The sequence below is a fragment of the Macaca nemestrina genome, chromosome 12, assembly GCF_043159975.1.
Source record: "Macaca nemestrina isolate mMacNem1 chromosome 12, mMacNem.hap1, whole genome shotgun sequence".
NCBI lineage: Eukaryota > Metazoa > Chordata > Mammalia > Primates > Cercopithecidae > Macaca > Macaca nemestrina.
Window position 1 is genome coordinate 87840417 of NC_092136.1, and position 19570 is coordinate 87859986.

Here is a 19570-nt window from a genome sequence, read left to right on the forward strand (position 1 = left end):
GCCACCAGCAGACCTCAATCTCTTCATACTTGCACTGAGCACTTACTTAGGTGTAAAATGTTGCAGACTCTGATGTATTAATTTTCCCTGCTAGTAAAAGGCTACATGCCTCTCCACAATTCCTTTTTCCCCTCCAGAAATGGGGTGAGTAAGCACATGGCAAGGCAGATTCAATTCTTATTCAGAAAGTCAAGCTTTAGATAAATTGATACATTTTAGTAGATTTTAGAGCTAAAGTTCTTAACCTCAACAGTTGAATTCAAACCTTAGTTTAGCCACTCACTGCCTTGGGTAGGTTTCTTTCCCTCTCCACACTTCAGTGTCCACATCAGTATAGGGGTCTAATAAACTTTTATTACAGGGTTATTGTAAGAAGTGAATTAGATTAAACAGATAGTACACATGGGCACATGGTACATCACCAATCAATGGAAGATCATGGTAGTTTGACTCTGAAGAATAAACACTGGAAGCAGAACTCATTGAATTGTAAAGGCATTTTCACTGTCAAAAGTGAGTGGTAGGAGGATATTTAGGCAAGGCTCCTCCTATGGTATGTGAGGTATATGTTTTTAAAATCTAGCATCAACATTCTAGGAAACAATTGATTTTTTCCAACTTTTAAATGTCACTTTTTTTTTTTTTTTGAGTCAGGATCTTTGTTGCCCAGGCTGAAGTGCAGTGGCATGACCATAGCTCACTGTTGCCTCAAACTCCTGGGCTCAAGTGATTCTCCCACCTCAGCCTCCTGAGTAACTGGTATGATAGCTGTCTGTCGCCACATCAAGTTATTTTGTTTAATTTTTTTGTAGCGATGGGGTCTTGCTATGTCATCCAGGCCGGTCTTGATCCTGGCCTCAAGTGATTATTTCATATTGGCCTCCCAACATGCTAGGATTACAAGCATAAGCCATCGTGGCTGGACTGTTATATCATTTTTATGGTTATGGAAATGTGATATCAATGATAATCAGCAAACCAAGAGATGAAATTTAGAAATTTGTATTAGGAATCTTCTTCAGTTGGTCCATCTGGGAATCAGCACCTCTACTGTTACCATTGCTTCTGCAAAAGTTTGTCTCTGCTGCTTACATTGAGCTCTCTGTGCAAACCCACAGTGGTAGTCTTTGATTATTGCTTCACAAGCTGAGTGCATCTTGGGCAGAAAGGCTCTCACTGGAATTGACCAAAGAACTTTGCCTGCCACTTAATGGCCAGGAAAGGGACCTGGCTGGCTGACTGCTGCGGGCCAGGTTAGGGGTTGAGGGGGGAAGAAAAGGAGGAGGAAAAAGAGTCCATACACCGTTGACACACAAGGTCTGATTCTTCTCTAGCATTACTGAGGATGGTCAGAAATGCCCTGGAGTTTTAAGACTGTCTGCTCCTTTCAGCCCACAACTCGTAGTCTGTCTGGCATTATTCTCCCTGGAGATACAGTCACAAAGCAGTGTCTGTACAGTGAATGCAATTAAACAAAAGCCTCTAAAAATTTCCAAGGGGAAATTAGATAACATGTGCTTTGATGTAGGGATTTGGAGTTTGAAGGTGAAAAAGACGGCCAAGACATCAGAAGTCTGCATCTGCTTAGCTCCAGTTCAGCACATTAGCATTCTGCTAACGTGTCTTTTTTTTTTTTTTTTTCACTAAAGTCAATTTGCTCAGTTTTCCTCAAGTACCATCAGACGTTTTAAACATTCTTTAGATTAAAACAAGTTCTGAAGTTGGACTTCTGTTGTGAGTGAATGATGAAATCAATTTTTCTTGTGTTTTCATTAGTTAATCAATGAAAGGGAAAAGTGCTTGCTAGTCCATTTGGGCTAGAACATTTGGTTCTCGTTTTGCTATGCCGGCAGGTCCTAGCTCTGTGCATGGAGGAGAAAAGTCTACTTTCGTTCTGGTCCGTTCTCCAGCAATAAGCTGCACACTCAGCTGTATCCAGTGGCTGGATAGTTCCGAGAGATGTGCCCACAGTTCACTCAGAGCTCCTGTTCCCTCTCATTTGCCTCTGATGTTCCTTCTGTGCCTTTTCTGCATTGTCATAATGTGTCCGCCTGAGTCAAAACACACTGTCTGGTTAGCCTGACTCTCACTAATGGGCCAAGTGTGGTCCTGCTCTCTTCGTCTTCTAATCAAGACTCCAGCGGGATCCGGAGTAAAGTGAACAGGCCACAGCACAGGGAGAAGTTAAGATGGATGGTATAGCACAGCAGCAGCTTGTTTATCCCTGAGGAATATAAGTAGGGGGAATTGGTAGGGCTTGCTCTCATTTTTACGCCTTGTATTACCACGGCAGATGATCTCTGGTAGAAGATGTGTGTTGGGGGAAAAATACAGTGACTTTCTGTGTGATACGTATGACCACAGTAAAACCTTGTAAGATGTCATGAAACCTCACAGGAGTTTTGGGTAGGGAAGACCAAAATCTCCTCTCCCTTTGCGTAATTCAAGATAGTTTACCTTTTAAGGAGTGTTGTGGTTAGGAAAGGATCATTCATCTGGGTTCCAGATCTTATGAAGGGTGTATTACTTTTCTATTGCTGCTTTAAAAGTTGACCACAAATTTAGTGGCTTTAAGGCAAAAGAAATTATTATCTTACAGTTCTGGAGATCATAAGGCTGAAATGGCTTTCACTGAGTTAAAATCATGGCGTCAGTAGGGCTACATTCCTTTCTGGAGGCTGTAGGGGACAATTCATTTCCTATTATTTTTCAGCTTCTAGAGGCTGCTTGCATTCCTTGCCTTCTATACCCTTCCTCCACGTTCAAAACTAGCAGAGTAGCACTTCCAAATGTCTCTCTGACTCTGGCACCTGGCTTCCCTCTTGTAATACCTTTGTGATCACATTGGGCCCACTGGATAAGCCAGGATCATCTTTCCTTAACATAATTGCACCTGAAAGTCCCTTTTGCTATGTAAGATAACATATTCACAGGTTCCAGGGAATATCATGTGACCATGTTTGGGGGCCATCATCTGGCTACTAAAGAGGACTTCCAGGTTGATGTTATTCTATCCTATTACGTCCCTTATTTTATTCATGCTATTGAAGATGTAATAAGATTTTTTTGTTTAATTTAGCTTTTGTTTTTACAGCAATTCTATATGGTTATGCTGAGATACTAGCCAACTTATATCCCAAATTCTTTTCTAATTCCCTGTTAATTAACTGTGTTCCTGCATCTGGCACTGATGCAGTTGTTTGTTTGGACCTGAATGTAGAGGAATGGCAAATAGTCTTTTGGATTGGACATTGTCTTCTAGTGAGGTGAAAAGGTGTTCCCCTCAGCCAGAAGTGGAGAAGCTGGATGAACACTTTTAGCATAAATCTCTGAGACTGCTATGGAATTTGCCAGATGGGCAGAGTGGAGATTATGCTTAATAACCCAACCAATAGCAAGCCTCTTACAATAACAGTGTTATTATCTTACCCTCAGGTGGGCCAGCAATGTCCTAGAGTTTAATGAATCTGCAAAACAAAAGTTTGAATATGGAGCAAACAGGAAGGAGGGAACAATTACCCACTTGACATATCCTCTTGAAAGCTTACCAATCATGGTACTGTGGAAAGAACATGCTGTTTGGACTCAGATAACCTTGGATTTCAGGACCATTTGTGTCCCTTACCAGCTATGTAATCTTAAATCACTTAACCTCTCTCAGCTTCAAGTTTCTCACTTTTAAAACAGAGTTAATAATAATAATATCTGACTCATATCACTGTTGTGAGCTTAGAATATGTAAGTCCATGGTTCTCAAAGTGAATCTATATTGTGATTCCTAACCCAGGAATGTCATCATTACTTGGAAGCTCCTTAGCAAAGCAATCTCTCTGGCTCCCCCTCAGACCAACTGAATCAGAAACTCTGGGTTGGGAAGGCTTACTCCATAAAATAGTAGTATGCAAAACACATGGAAAAGTGTCTCACATGACTGCGACTTAACAAATGCTGGTTGTAATTATTCTTTTCACTGAGAGCCTCATTATATTCACCATGCTTTTTGCTTTTCAGTTACTGTTTGTTTTGGAAGAGCATGGCCAATGACAGATTTATGTTTGTTTACCGAGTTATGGTTTCTCTTTTTTCTCAAACTAAAAAGTCACACAAATGAAAGAAAACAGCATTATCAGTTTGTATTTCTGGCTGTGCCATTTTAACTCAGCAGAGAGGGAGTCACGCACTCTGGCAACTTCTTTTATCCAGAATGTGCTGTCGTGATGCCACGGAGCAAGGCTAGGCAGAAAGCTTATGCACCTGAGAGATGCTGTGACTATTTTCTTCAATTGTTTTTTAAACTTTTTGACTAAATATACATGAAAAACATGAGCACACACATGCCTCACCAAATACAGCTTCATATTATGTGATGCATAAAATTTATTGCAGTGATTCATCATTTAGTTTCTACGTAATTAAGTACAGATGGATCCACATGTTCTGGGCCAAGTTAAAAATCATATTTTTCATGAAGAACCATAAATGCACTGCCAAACCACAACAGGAATGAGAGAGATGACTAAAACTCACAAACCGCCTTTAAACCCTGAGGAAAGTTTGACTTCTAGAAAAGCAGCTAAGCAGAAACTTATTAACTTGTCACTGAGGGATGTAATGAAAATTTGGAGCGCCATGGATCCCCAGGATAGAGCAATGATTTCCTAGTAATTCAGGCAGGATTCCTGAAGTCAAATATTTCCATGTCAGTAGCTTTCTAAAGAATAAAGTCATGTAACCTACTCTTAGATTGTCACCAGGACTGTCTATTAGGTGGGGTCATGAGGTGACCCCAAGATTAGCGAAAAGAAAACTCACATTTCATGGATCTGAACTGTGGGACACATTCTTTTTTTTTTTTTTTTGAGATGGAGTCTTGCTCTGTCACCTAGGCTGGAGTGCAATGGTACGATCTTGGCTCACTTCAATCTCTGCTTCCTGGGTTTAAGCAATTCTCCTTACTCAGCCTCCCAAGTAGCTGGGATTACAGGTGCCCACCACCATGCCCAGCTAATTTTTGTATTTTTGGTAGAGACGGAGTTTCACCACGTTGGTCAGGTTGGTCTTAAACTCCTGACCTCGTGATCTGCCCACCTCAGCCTCCCAAAGTGCTAGGATTACAGGTGTGAGCCACCATGTGTGGCCCTGTGGGATACTTTCTGTATTATGTTCACAGTGGCCCTTTGAGCACAATACAGGGTGAAATAAATATTTTTGTCCTTATTTTCTAGAGGCTCTGAGGACTTAAGTGCTTAGTCTAGGGTCCTGGCTTGTAAATGTCAAAGTCAGGATTAGAATGCATGTCTTCGCTGAGAAGGCTCACTTCCCTATACCACATTACTTCTGTCAAGTTATGACATGAGAGACACCGACAGCTACCTTGTTCCATAAGGGTCACTTGGACTGATTTGCCTATATACCCAAAAAGAAAAACACACACACAAAATGTTGCCTTTAGGGTTATTTCTCTGAGACTAAAAATCTGTGTCAAAATGTGTGGCAGAAATACATTCATCATGACCTTATTTATCAACAGTAACAAGAATGAGATACATGCTTGATTAAATAAATCCACCAGTAAAGCAATGTTGGAATGAGAAAGAGCTTTGAAGACATATAGACCTGCTTTTGAATCCTAAATTTTGGTTCTACCACCTATCAGTTCACTAACTAAAGGCTGCTAGGCCTCTATGTGCTTCCGTTACTAATTTTTCTTTATATATAGATAGGCGATGATAGTTTCTATTTTAAAATACTATATGAAGATCCAACGAGATAACAGATAAAAGTACTTAACACAGTATCTGTCATAAAGTAGTTGCTCAGTAAGTGTTTACTGCATAAAGGATGAAGCAAGCCATTATTCTTATCATCATAGCACAGATTAATTTATCTGTTATCTAGCAGAGAGGAGGGGAAGTTTTGATTGTGTATGGTGTGTGGAAACATCAGGTTGGTGCTGGGGAGGTAGCCATAAGTATTATGGAATTGGAGTCTAAAGTGGGTGTTAAGAAGGGAAAAGAGGGAACTGAAAGGAAATTGGGAGAGCTGGAAGGTGGTTGGCTGATGGTTCCTTGAGGCTAAGCTTATAAGGAAACAATAGAGGATCCTCCTCTGCCTCTTCCCTGTCAGCCTCATTTCCTGTTACCTGCTGACACACATTTTACATGCTTGTGATTCCCTGCACACACCATGTTGTTTCATACTTCTGGGCTGTTGCTCCTGTTGTTTCCCAGTACAGTGTATTCCACGGTTTTCATGTGGTTTAATCATCTTTTTTTTTTTTTTTAATACTTTAAGTTCTGGGGTACATGTGCAGAACGTGCAGGTTTATTACATAGGTATACACGTGCCATGGTGGTTTGCTGCACCCATCAACCCATCACCTACATTAGGTATTTCTCCTAATGAGATTCTCCTTTGAGATTCAACTCAAGTGTCACCTTTCCAGAAACCTTCAAATTGGACTCAGTTCACTCTTCAGTGACTTCTGATTTCTCTGTGCATTTTTTTCCCTCATCACTTCATACTCTGAAACATTGATTTGGTATGAATTGATCTTCCCCACTACTCTGTGACCTTCTCCAAAGGGCAGATTTTGTGTCTTGTTTATCTTTATTCTCCCAGAACTCAGCAATGTACCCAGTATATAATGATTATTCTAAAGACACTGGTTGAATTACTCTGGACTAAACCAAGCTGGGAAGCATAAGGATCCTTTGCCTATTTCATGAAATTTCACTTCAGGTTAGGCACTCCCTCCAAAGAAAAGTAATTATATCAGTGTTTGTGATTCAGCGCTTGGCGATTTATGGCCAGGTGAGTTTGTAAATACAGCCCCACATTCGAACCATGGCCAATCCCAGCTTGCTGTTCTCACTGCTTTTGGGAGCTGTCATTCCAGTCAGTGTTTCTGCAGTTCCTCATTCATTGTTATTATCCAAAGTAAGCAACTGTTGAATGCCATTGTGCTAAGGGATAGGTGGGATTTGGAAAAGGGTTGCAATTTCTGCTATTGAGATTTCACAGGCTGCACTCCTGTAATTTTGTTCTAAGGGGAGGGAGTGGGAAAGGGTTAGATGACTTGAAACATTGACCCGCTGGAGGGCAGATCACGAGGTCAGGAGATCGAGACCATCCTGGACAACATGATGAAACCTCGTCTCTACTAAAAATACAAAAATTAGCTGGGTGTGGTGGCGGGCGTCTGTAGTCCCAGAAGCTTGGGAGGCTGAGGCAGGAGAATTGCTTGAAACCGGGAGGTGGAGGTTGCAGTGAGCTGAGATCATGCCACTGCACTACAGCCTGGCAACAGAGTGAGACTTTGTCTCAAAACATAAAACAAACAATAAACAAAAAACACAACAACAAAACAGCATAATTCTCAAAGTATATTTATAAAGCTCTATTTTTTATAAGTTTGTGGGACTTCTTGGAGGGAAAAATTAGTAAACAGAAGCAGATTTAAAATGTGGTTTATAAAAAGCTAATAACTTTGTAACTAAAAATATTATACAAAAAAAGTAGTGTATCTTCATAATTCCTGTAAAAAATTATAAATAATAAGTCAGTCAGATTTTATTCTCATAAACAAAATCTATATAGATATATGAAAATCACCACCAAATTTCAGGCAGTTCTTAAGGGTTAACTTTTATCTCAGAGACTTTTGTGTATTCTATTCACAATCATATTAGGTTCATGGTTCATTCACGATATGATGGAATCAAAAGTATGCAGTGCAATAAAGATCAGGGAGCAGTTTTCAAGGAAATTCCTTGGCAGGAAGTTCTACTCCTCACTCATTAATCTCAGTTTTTCCTCAGTTAGAGCCGCCATGTTTGTCATAAGGACTGGAATGGGGAACACAGCTTAACAGTTACCTAAGTGGGCTATGAAGCTAGCTTCCTTTTATTCTAATCCTTCCTCTTCTACTTACTGTCTAAATAGGGAAGTAAATTAGCTTCTGTTTGCCTCAGTTTCCTCATGTGTACAATAAATGAGGTAATAATGCCTACCCCATAGATTGTTTTGGATATAAAAAGATTCATTACATTTAAGGAGTTTAGAGCAGTGCCTAGCAGTTAGCAAGTACTCAATAAATATAATTACTCCCTAGCTTCAGCCTTTTCTTGTTCACTGGCAAATGCCAGTGCAGCTGAGCCATCATTAGTTATTTATCCATGTATTCATTCATTTAACAAATATTTTTTGAGTATTGAGTATGTGATTGGCACTGTGCAGGGTACAAATGATACAGAAAATGAGTAAGATACAGCTTCTCTCTTTAATAAGTTCATGGTATAGTGTGTGTGTGTGGCGGGACTAGAGATGATGGTGTAAAAAAGTATTTCAATTAAACAGACAATTCTAACATGGGATGATAAATGCTCTAGCAAGAAGCACGTGGCTCATTTGGATCATAAGGTGGGGAACTGAATGCAGTCTCAGAGGGCCAGGACAGGCTTTCCAGCAGAATTGATATCTAAGATGAGTATGAGTTGGCCAAGTGAGAGTTGGGGGTGAGGTGGGGTAGGTGTATTTCATACTAAAGTGGCTGCCTCTCTAGAGGCCCTAGAACAAGGAAATTGTATAAGGATCAGTGTGGAAGGTCAGGCAGGGGGTGGCCAGAAGCAAGGCTAGGCGAGGGTGAAGGAGTCAGATTAGCAAGGGCCTTTCCTATTATGCAAAAGAAATTTGGCTCTATCCTGTCCTACTCAGTGGAGAAGCTCTGAAGTCTTCTAAACAGGGTTTAAAACACTTAGATAGTTTCTCTTGTTTGAATTAGTATCTTTTAAACATTATTTCTAATTTCTGACAGAATTTACTCCTTCTACCTTTGGGTCCCTCTGTTTCTCTGTAGGCCTCTATCATGGCACTGTATTGCTTTATTGAACTTACTGTTTCTAATCCTGCCTTCCTTGGGAGACTGAGGGCTTCTCAAAGATTGTTTTTTATCTATCTCTGTATCGCTAGGAGCTGGAATAGTTATTGATGCTGCTGAGTAGGCATTCAATGGAAGCTTGATTTAAAACAAACAAAAAAAGTTGATTTTAGAAAGAAAGCATTTTTTTCTTATATTTTAGGACAAAGCATTCTCAGATAAAATCTGGCCATCAAGTCAACAAAGTGAGTAATCTTGTTCACTCTGAAGGCAGTGTGAGTGCCATGAGGTGCTGCCCAACAGATTTCTAATCCACCTGTCCTCCTATATGTTCTTTATTAATCACTGCTGGGCAAGCACTGTGCTAGGCACCAAGGGAGATATAAATACACCGAAGACAGCATTATATAGTTGTGAAAATGTTACTTATGTACACAAAACAAACTCTATATCCCGAGGGCCTAGCACAGTGGTGGTATTGCTCAGTCCTCAGTCAATGTCTGTGAATAAATAACAAGTGAATAAAGGGTGAGGGATATGTGTGAAATGTATGATATACATAATAAATGCTCCAAGAGTCCAGATGAGGGAAAATCTGTGAGCTGGGTAAATCTGATAGGGTCTGATTGAGGTGTCCTAGCCTTGGAAGATGAGTAGGATCTGGAGGGATAGAAGGAAAAGGTGGAGGACTCTAAGGAAAGAGAAATAGCATGAACATCACTTCATGCAGACTAATAATGCCTGAAGGATATAAAAGCCATTGGAAATTATGAAAGCTCTGAAAACAATTGAAGTATATTGGAATTCACACAAATGAACCAGTTTTCTAGGCATATTGTAATTTGGCCAGTGAATGCGGGGAGACCAGCAGTTGCTTTAGCAGACAGCCAAAGTGGGCCCTCATGACAATGCTAATTAAAGCAAAGTTAATTAGTTAATTAAAACAGAAGTGGCAAATGGCAGTTTCTAAATTTCAGTTAAAGGTGGAGGCAACACTAATGATTCTGCCACCTGACTAGAATCCCAAGGGAGGGTTTTGCCTTCTGAGAAAATGTGTAACTTCGAGCTATAGGTCTCTGTCATCAATTTAGCCATGAAAGGCCCGTTGCATTTTAGAACCCCAGTTCCATGTGCCTGGAAATTCTGAATCTTGCAGAGCTAGAACTTTAGATTCATCAGATTCAATGCTTTATTTAGGTCAGAACTGGCCTTGTGTTCATTTGTCAATTTGCAGCTGAAGCGAAAGCCTTAAACGGAAGCCTGGCATTATCTGCTTGACAATGATTTGATGCTGCACCATGTTGTGCTGGAAATTAGTGTCTAGAACCAAAATGTTAATCACAGGGACCTCTATACATTGATGGCATAAATAGCATGTTTCCATATAAAAAAATCTGTAGTGACTCATTTCCATTTAAATAAAAATCTCCCTTTGCTATTTCAGTGAATTGAATGACTGACTCCGAGCACTTTTCTATTTGTGCTCTAGGTTGAGCTAATTTAACTTCACAGAAAATTGCTGGATCTGTTAGAATTACCTCTGTCATCTCCTTAGGTGCTCAGAGAGCTCAAAGTGATTCTTTCGCCATGATGAGAGGTGGAAATTTGCTTCATCTAGCCCCCTTCTCACTAAAGATATGAACTACCCTTCAGGCCCCATAAACATGTCTTCTTTTGGGTCTATGATGATGTTTTCCAAAGTAAGTTCTTTGGAGCATCACTTCTTCAGAATGTTAGGAGGTTTACTTGGAAAAAAAATGGTCTTGTGTATACGTTTGCAAAATGATTAGAAAAAGTCAACAAATGGATGATAGGTTTCTACAGTGCAAGACTTCTCAGTGTTTATCTCCAATAAGAGAATAGAATTTTGTCACCTTTTTGACCAAATAATTTCTTTTTCATGGAGCTATTTAATTTTTCAAAGAATACACTAATTTTCCAAAGAAAACAGTTCATATATGCTCAGCTCTAGTAATCATCAGCTAAGACCTTAGTTTAAAAACTGCTGCATTACTCATTAGTCATGAGACAGTAGGCAAGTCTTCTCACCGTGCAGGACCTCAAATTCCTCATCTGAAAAATGGGAGGATTGTTGCTTCAACTTGCAGTATTTTGTGACAATTAGAAATGTTAGACTAGTTATACATATGAAAAGTTCTGTAAGGTGGCAGAACATAGTAGGTAGGTAATAAATGAACCATTTCGAGGGACTACTCTGATTTGAAACTTTTTTCCAATCTCCTACTTCATGCTCCACTTCATCTTACTTACTTCCTCTTCTTTTCCCTCTTCTCTGTTCCACTGCTCTTCCTTCTGTGACAACTACCACCGTGACTACTACTAGGTGCTAACATTTTAGGCACTGTGCATTGGATTGTCTAACAAACACCTGACACCCCCTTTTCTCTTTCCACTTCCATATTCTGTTATATTAGATAGTTTGGGCCAGTGTGACACAAAGGCAATTCTTATGGGACTCTGAGAAGACTTTTGTTTTCCCTAATGAAAGTACACAATGTGTGGAACCATGACAACTATATTACAATCATTAGTAAAAGGCCTAGAGAATGGCAGACGTGTTTGCCTTTGCATCACTGAACCAAAACCTGAAGCAATCCCCCTCCACAATTTTTATAACACGAGTAAAATGAACCCCAAAGAGTATAAGTGTTTGAAAATAGGCTTTCTACTACTTGCAGACACAATTCTAAAAGGTTGAGGTAGCATTTATTGAATACTTTCTACATGCTGGTACTAAACACTTAATGCATATTACCTCATTTACTACTCAAAATAGGAACTATTATCTACCATTTTACAGTTGAGAAAACAGACAAAAGTACCTTATTCAAATTCATAGCTGAATTGAAATCCAGGTGTGGTTCCAAAGCCAGAACTCTAAACTAGTATGCTGTCTTTGCATTTTCCATCTCTGTACATACACCTTTCCAGGAGCCTGTCCTAACTTTCAGAGACCAAGTTACCATAACCATAGATATTATTATATTCTTCATTTTGAGGTACACAATTAGTATCCTTTTTAAGATAGAGAACCCTTACCATCTGCCATTCCATGTGGAAGGGACACACACAGACCCCATCCAGAAATAGAGGGCATACCCAGTCTCAGATTATAGTAGCCTGTTTCTTCATACACCAGACAGAGGACAGCAGAACAGGGCTGGGCCCAGTATGGTAGATGCTTCTCCACCAAAGACCTACATCCAGAGATTTAATTTACCTATTTAAGCCCACCTGACATCCCAAGAGGTGGGCTCAATGGCATATTAAAATTTTCACGCCTGAGAAGCACAACTCATGGAAGTGATTTGGAAGAACATGTAAAAATATTAGAAACACCTGAATTTATTTGTTTCCCATTAGTTAAGTTGAAGTGTGGCAAACCATGTGTTATACACTGGCTTTTATAAAACTAATTATCAAATGGGAGCTGAATCCCTGCATAAAAGGCTATATCTATATCCTACGATGTAATAAATATGCTGAACATCTTGATTTTGTATCACAGAGAAGAAATATTTAGTTTTGGAGCTCACGGAAGCTATAGAAGAAAAAAATTTTAGTTTGCATCTCTTTCTAATGACTGTGGGTTAAAAAGGAGAGCAGATATCAGATGCATGTGATACAAAAGAATTATAGCTTTCCCTGCGCCTTTTTCTTATCCATATCAAAAGCAGGTTCTAGCTTGAATATTCGGGTTGATGGCAAAAAAAGGAGTCTCCATATAATCAGACTATAGCCTGTCTCAGCTATAATCACATAGACAGATCAAGATTTGCCAAGATTGCAGAAAGAAGACCAAACACTTGCCAAAGGTCTCTCTTTACCCTCTTGTCAGATTCTAACATCCAAATGCACAGATTGCAAAACTGTAAAAACTACATGGCCCTGTAGGAAAAACAAGTTAAAACATTGCAACAAAAATCTTTAGAATTTCCGTTTTCTAGTGGTTGGCACTATCAGTAAAATTTGTTGCTTTTGTTTGTCCCTTTGTTTATTAAATTAGAAACAAAATAGTTTAAAATATTTATTGAACATTACTAGAGAAACATTTTAACTATAGCAAAGCATGGGATCAGTGATCCAATTCTAGAGCAGAGACTGATGACCACAGGAGTGAGAGAGATATCTAATGTAGGGCACTGTTGTCTTAATCTTATAAAAGTTAATAGGACAACTAGGCAGTAAGAGTGTGCACATTTGAAGACAAGCAAAAAAGTACCTACCACATTGCTACCATCCCAAATTCATTCAACAAACATATCAAAAATCATTATTGAGCACTTCTATGTGCCAAGCACCCTTCAAGGTAGAGGTAGGTATTGGAGGCACAGTGATGAGCAAGGTAAAGAAGACCTCCACCCCGAAGGAGCTTGCTGTGCTTAAATTGGAATATAGGATGTGCTATACAGAATGGCAAGGAGCTGGACAACGTAAAGATCAAGATGCCCTGGAAAACTCAGACTGTATAATCAATGTCTCCATAGGTTTGTGCTGCCATTTATAATGCTCTCTTTGTTATTAAGATCATCTAGATTGTGTATTTGGTACAGTAACTTTCGTGAGTAAAAGAAGACTGACAGTGGTTAACTTAATCAAATACTTAAGTTAATCAAATACTAAAGAAGTGCTTACTGTGTGGCAGACACTATACACATGTTAACTCATTCATTTCTCACAACCAGTCCATGAAGTATGCATTTCTTTATCTCCATTTTTCAGAGGAAAAAATCAAGACATAGAGAGGTTAAGTGAATTGGCCTAAGGTTCTGCACCTGGTAAGTCATGCTGCTGGTATTTAATCCCAGTGCTCTCTAGCACTATACTGTGCTACCTTCAATAAAGTGCCTACTATGTGCCAGCCTTTATATATATCATCTCCTTCACTTTTTACAATCCAGTTTGTCAGATGGTAAAAATAACGTACAGAGAGATGAAGTAGCAGTGGTGGTGTTCAAACCCAAAACAATCTGGCGAGGCCAGTGTTCTCTGCCACCACTCCCATGCTGTCTCCCTAAGGAGCTTTCTCTAGTGAGTTTTTTAGGTGCTCAGACATAGACTCACAGTTCCCTCTCTCCATCAATATGCTTGTTTTATATACTCGTCTTTTCTGGGAGATTCTGTTTACAGATTGGACTTGAAGAAAAGCTGATAAAACAAAAGTTTGAAAAATAAATTTTCTTAGCCAAATGGAAAGGCTGATCTTGCAGAAATTTCAGAAAAAGAATGGTTTGTAGAGGAGTCAGGAAGGCAGCTGGAAAATAGGCCAGCAGGTTAGATATATGAAAGGCCTGCTGTGTACAGACTGTGACATAGCCAGGATGTATTGAAGAAGAAGACACGAACTACAGTTTAATTGAATGTCTTGTACAATGTATGTAGAAAGAGATAAGAAGTGTAAAGCAAGTAGAAAAGAGTTGAAAGAGGTAAGGGTACAAGTTAATAATGTAAACGAATTGGACCTTGTGGATAAAATTCAACTCTCCTCTGAATTATTTTCAAACCTCAGCAGACAGTATCTTTACCATCATAATAAGTCATGCTTTGAAGATTTAGGGCTGACAGAAAAGTAGGACTTTATGCAGGCTAAGTGATGGTATAGGAGAATAGTTCAAGCAATGTTATTTAGATATGTAGCTTCCATTTGAAAGCTATGTATCTTCCATTTATTTATCTAGGTTTTAGAAATACTGTTAAATTTCAGAAGAGTTAGCAGGACTGATGTCTTGACCAGCTCTTTTGATGTGTACTTCTTAAATAGAGGTGATCCTTAGTCCCAATGATCAACAATCGGTGTTGCCTTTTTGGTACTTCAACATTTTTCCCAAGCCACTGATAACACGACCTTGTCTTTTGAAGTGCTTTGGGATCGTTTATTACATACGGAAGTTCCTAACATGGGGGGAAATCATTGGCTTTTGGCTCTAGATTCTTTTCAGATTGAAATGGTCGAATAACTACTGCCTGTGATATTGAACTTGGAGTGAGATGAGACTACACACAAAAAAGAACTGGGAAACTGGTTGTTTTAATATGCAAAGTCATTTAGTTGTTTTGTCCTTTTCAGCTGCTTAGACATCTCCCAAAGATTTCATCTTGCCCATTAAGAACTAAAATATAAATCTTACATTCTTGTGCCTCTATTGGATGGGCATTTAAGCACTCTTCTGGCTTGAATAGGTTTAGGCTCGTGCAAGTGCAGTCCGATATGTAGAGTTCTTGGCATTCTGCTCTCAGTATAATCTTTGTTAGTAATATATTTTGACTCTGTTCTGGTGAGCTAGAATTTAACCCACAATGTAACTCTGTCCCCTCAGAACTCAAGGGCCCTTGCCTTGGCTTTGTGACCTAACTCTGCTCTGTCTCACCTCTCAACCTTACTCCCCATATGCTGTAACTCTGCTTTATTAGAGATTTCGACTCCCTGTTTCTAGACTTGGCCTAAGTAACTTGACCCACATCCCATTAACCCCATAAATACCATTTTATGAGAAGGTCCATGCCCTAAGGCACCCTGCCTCCCATGGTTTCATTTACTCAGATTTCTCCCATTTAAAAGACCCAGGAAACACATGCCTCTGCTTCAGCTGTAGGGGCCAGCGCCCCTCTAAGCCCCCACAACTTTTACCTTAAGGTTTCCCCAGAGGAGCCCCTTCTCTTCCACAGGTTGACTAGGCTGCTGGATCTGCTGGCTGCGGAGGATGACTTGCCATCCCCTACATGCATGCGCACCACAGTAGATGTGGTGAAGGCGCTGCGCACATTTCTCTCTGGTTTGGCCAGGATGATGTACACCTTCGGCACAAACATGCAGCCTAGGGCCACTGTGGCACTGAGGCTGACCGAGAAACACATGGTGATGATTTTGTAGTTGCTGCCAAAGTAGATTGGTACAAAAGCTAGCCATATAATGCAGGTCGTGTACATTGTGAAGGCGATATACTTGGCCTCGTTGAAGTTAGCTGGAACATTTCTGGTCTTGAATGCATAGAAGGTGCAGCTCAAAATCAGCAATCCATTGTATCCAAGTGGAGTGACAACTCCTAAGTTGGTGGTGTTACAGATCAGGTAGACTTCTCGAATGCTTGGGTAGTCATGCATTATGTCAGGAGGCTCCATTATAAAGAGGGCAACAATGATGCCCAACTGGATGCATATGAGAATGAAAGCAATCACTAGCTGGGCACAGGCACTCATGAATCTGGGCTTTTTGGTACAGATTTTCTTCTTGCTGCCAGCCAGGATCCTTGCAATACGGTTGGTCTTTGTTACAAGGGCTGAGTAGCTCATGGCTGGGGACAGACCAATGCCAATTCTCTGAAGGTAGCAGTAAATCTGTTTGGGCTTTGCAATGAGGCAGAAGGTACATAAGTAGCCCAGGCAGATGCCAGCAAGGATAATGTAACAGAGTTCCCTGCTTGAGGACTTGACTACTGGTGTATCCCGGTAAATGATGAAGACTACAGTAACAAACAGGGTGGCTAGGAGGCCAAGGCAGGCAAACACCACAGCTGCAATGGGTTCAGGGTCACCCCATCGAAGATACTGTACTGGAATCAAATCACAACCTGCAGAGACACAAACACATATTGTAAGGGAGGAAGAGATGTTGACTTGGGTCACATATCCCTAAGTTACAAGCAGCTGTTTATGATCATTTCAGTTTGTTCCCCATCTACTTTTCTAATTTCAGAATCTCATGCTACTCATTGTTTTATGTATTCATTCAGAAAATTTTAATGATGATAATACTGAACACATACATGGTCTGTGATAGGAACTATTCTAGGTTCTGAGAAGAAATAATGAAGAATGTTTCCTGCCCTCATAAAAATATCAATTGCCTTTTAAACAATTGTAACTGTGATAAGGTTTATGAAGAGTTATAATATGGGTTCTAAGCAGTCTCTGGAAGCAGCAAAGACCTCCTACAATAGGAATTAGCAAATAAATGTGTTGGTTTGATGGAGCTGGGAATTTCATGGGCTTGGCAAACTTACAGTTAAACTATGTTAACTGTAAGGAAGAGAGGCATGAAAGGAAGCCACTGTATGATAGTGCAACAAGTGGCCTTAGATGATGAGGCTGGGAGGTAGGCAGGAAGGGGATCTTGGAGTTTAGACAGTCCTAGATCAGTAGGAAGTTATTCTGAGGATCTATGTAGAGCAATGACAGGATCAGGTGTGTGTGTGTGTGTGTGCGTGCGTGTGCGTGTGTGTGTGTGTCTGTTTTAAACATTTCTTTGGTTGCTACGTGGGTTTTGGATGAGATAAAGGTGTGGACACATTTAAGACTTATTTTAGAGCCATATAGAGTGTTTGAATGGATGTGGGAGTGTGTGAAAAGTGAAAAAGGTCTGAAATATGACCAACACTAGTAAAGAAATTTCAGAGAATTTTGTGGTTTAGAAGTTTTAGAGGATTCTGTTTAAAAAAAAAAAAGGAGGATATTCATTTTTATAAGAAAACTGACCCCAAAGGCAAACAATTGGCACGCAAGGGAAGTGCACCACTCTCAAAATCATTCCTTACTTATGACATGCAGTTTTTAAATTATTTCTTGATTATATAGCAGAAAAACAGTGATAGAATACAGCATCATTTGGATTATCTGTCCTTTACAATTTTTTAGGACAGTGGTTCTCAAAGTTGGCTACACACTAGAATCACCAAGAATACACACACGCACACACAGACACACACACACACACACACACACACACACACACACACACATATAAAATCCTGAGACCTGGGTGTCCCATTGGTTGAGCTTCTGTCTTAATTTGTCTGAGTGTTACCTGGGCATCAGAATTTTTTAACAATACTGTAAGTGCCTGTAATGTGCAACCAAAGTTGAGAACCATTGTTCTAGGAGGATCATTCTTGTCACTTAGACTTTTAAAGAAAATAGAATTGAGATAGCTTCACTGAGTAAGTAGGAAAGGAGGCAAGTAATCTGGAGCATTGGACATTTGAGGAATATAGCAGAAATGGCTAATTTCATGTCAATATCTATTCTCCCCTTCATTCTCAGCAACAGACCTCTAATTTCATTTGCGATGGTAAAGGCATCAGTTACAATACTACATTTTGCGTCAATCATTGCTGCAAGATGTGGCATATGAGTAGTAGGTTTTAGCCAATAACATGTAAACAGAGGATTCCTAAAAGGAAAGTGACTCGTGGTAGAAAGTAACATTTTTCCCTTATTTACTTTCTTCTTCTGCTGTCTGGCATATAAACCTGATGGCTAGAGCTCCAGCAGTTGTTTTGGACTTTAAGGTAACTTGAAGGACAGAACATGTGTTCTGGATTTGGAAGAGATAAATAGATGGGGCTCCACTCCCTGAGAACCATGGACCCCCCACTACCTGTGGACTATGTATATCCACATCTTCTTTGTTTAAGCTTCCTTTATTTATTTATTTTCTTGATCTATGCAGGGAAACTAAATCCTTATTGATAAGGAGTAAAGTTTCCTGTTAACTTGTCCTATCCCATGATAAAGGGTGTTGCAGTCAGTGGCTTTGAATATCAATGGTTACTGGGAGGCAGGGGAGGCAACAACTGGTAATGACAGCAAGGAAGCATGTAGTTTTTTCAAAATATTCCTAAGGGTAGCTTCGTTGTGAAAAGGGAAGGGAAGGGAAGAAGGAAGGGAAAGAGAAGTGGAAGGGGAAGGGGAAAGGGAATGAAGGGGAAGAGGGAAGGAAGGAGAAGGGAAGGGGAAAGGGAGGGGAAGGGGAAGCGGAAATGGAAGGGAAGGGAATTCTTCCCCTTATTTCTGCCCTGCTGCTGCTTTGCTTTAAGATCTCACATTTCAGAAAGTACTGTTAGTACTACAATTAAAGTCATAATGGGTTTAATAGGAGTTATGAGCTAGCCTGGGATTCTCAGCACACTTTGCAAAATGTTTCTATGGGAAAATGTATTCTTACTCTAAATAATTGTGCATTTAATATCGAAACAAAGGGCTTTAAATTTTAAAAAATTGTGGATAGCTCAGACTAAATACAACTAAATACAAAACAGTTGTGTTATATGACCTCATTAAATATAAAAATACATATCTCATTGCTAATTAATACGCCTATATCTATATTTCTAGTCATCTACATTCCCATATGCTTCCTATACAGTTGGAATTCAACCTCTGATACTTTAGTATGCCATAGAGTTTAGGCTTATGTTTACAAGTTTGCTCCTTGGAGAAGCTATTTTACAAAAGAAAGTATTAATCATATATATACATATATATGTGTGTGTATATATATATAAAAATATATATTTTTTGAGACATAGCCTTGCTTTGTTGCCCAGGCTAGAGTGCAGTGGTGTGATCTTGGCTCACTGCAACCTCTGCCTCCTGAGTTCAGGTAATTCTTGTGCCTCAGCCGCCTGAGTAGCTGGGATCATAGGCACGCCCAGCTAATGTTTTTGTATTTTTAGTAGAGACGGGGTTTCACCATGTTGGCCAGACTGGTCGAACTCCTTGCCTCGAGTGATCCACCTGCTTTGGCCTCTCAAAGTGCTGGGATTACAGGCATGAACCACTGTGCCTATCCCATTCCTATCTTTATTATTTCATAATAGTTCATTTATAGCAATGATTTAACAATAAAATTTATTAAACATATAGAGGTCTGTTTCTACTGCTAGGTCATAAGCT

General features: G+C 39.7%; 1 protein-coding gene across 11 annotated transcripts in view; it reads right to left on the bottom strand.

Annotated features, from left to right (window-relative positions):
• LOC105468894 (glutamate metabotropic receptor 5) overlaps window positions 1-19570 on the bottom strand; it is a 580105-nt gene that overhangs the window by 47346 nt on the left and 513189 nt on the right. For 10 of the 11 annotated variants that reach the window (XM_024788821.2, XM_011719375.2, XM_011719379.3 and 7 more), the window contains one exon: window positions 15528-16467. In XM_024788821.2, coding sequence (XP_024644589.1) covers window positions 15528-16467 — 940 coding nt within the window. Of the gene's footprint in view, window positions 1-77; window positions 15180-15527; window positions 16468-19570 lie in introns of those variants that run through there. The other variant, XM_071075938.1, reaches the window with a different exon arrangement.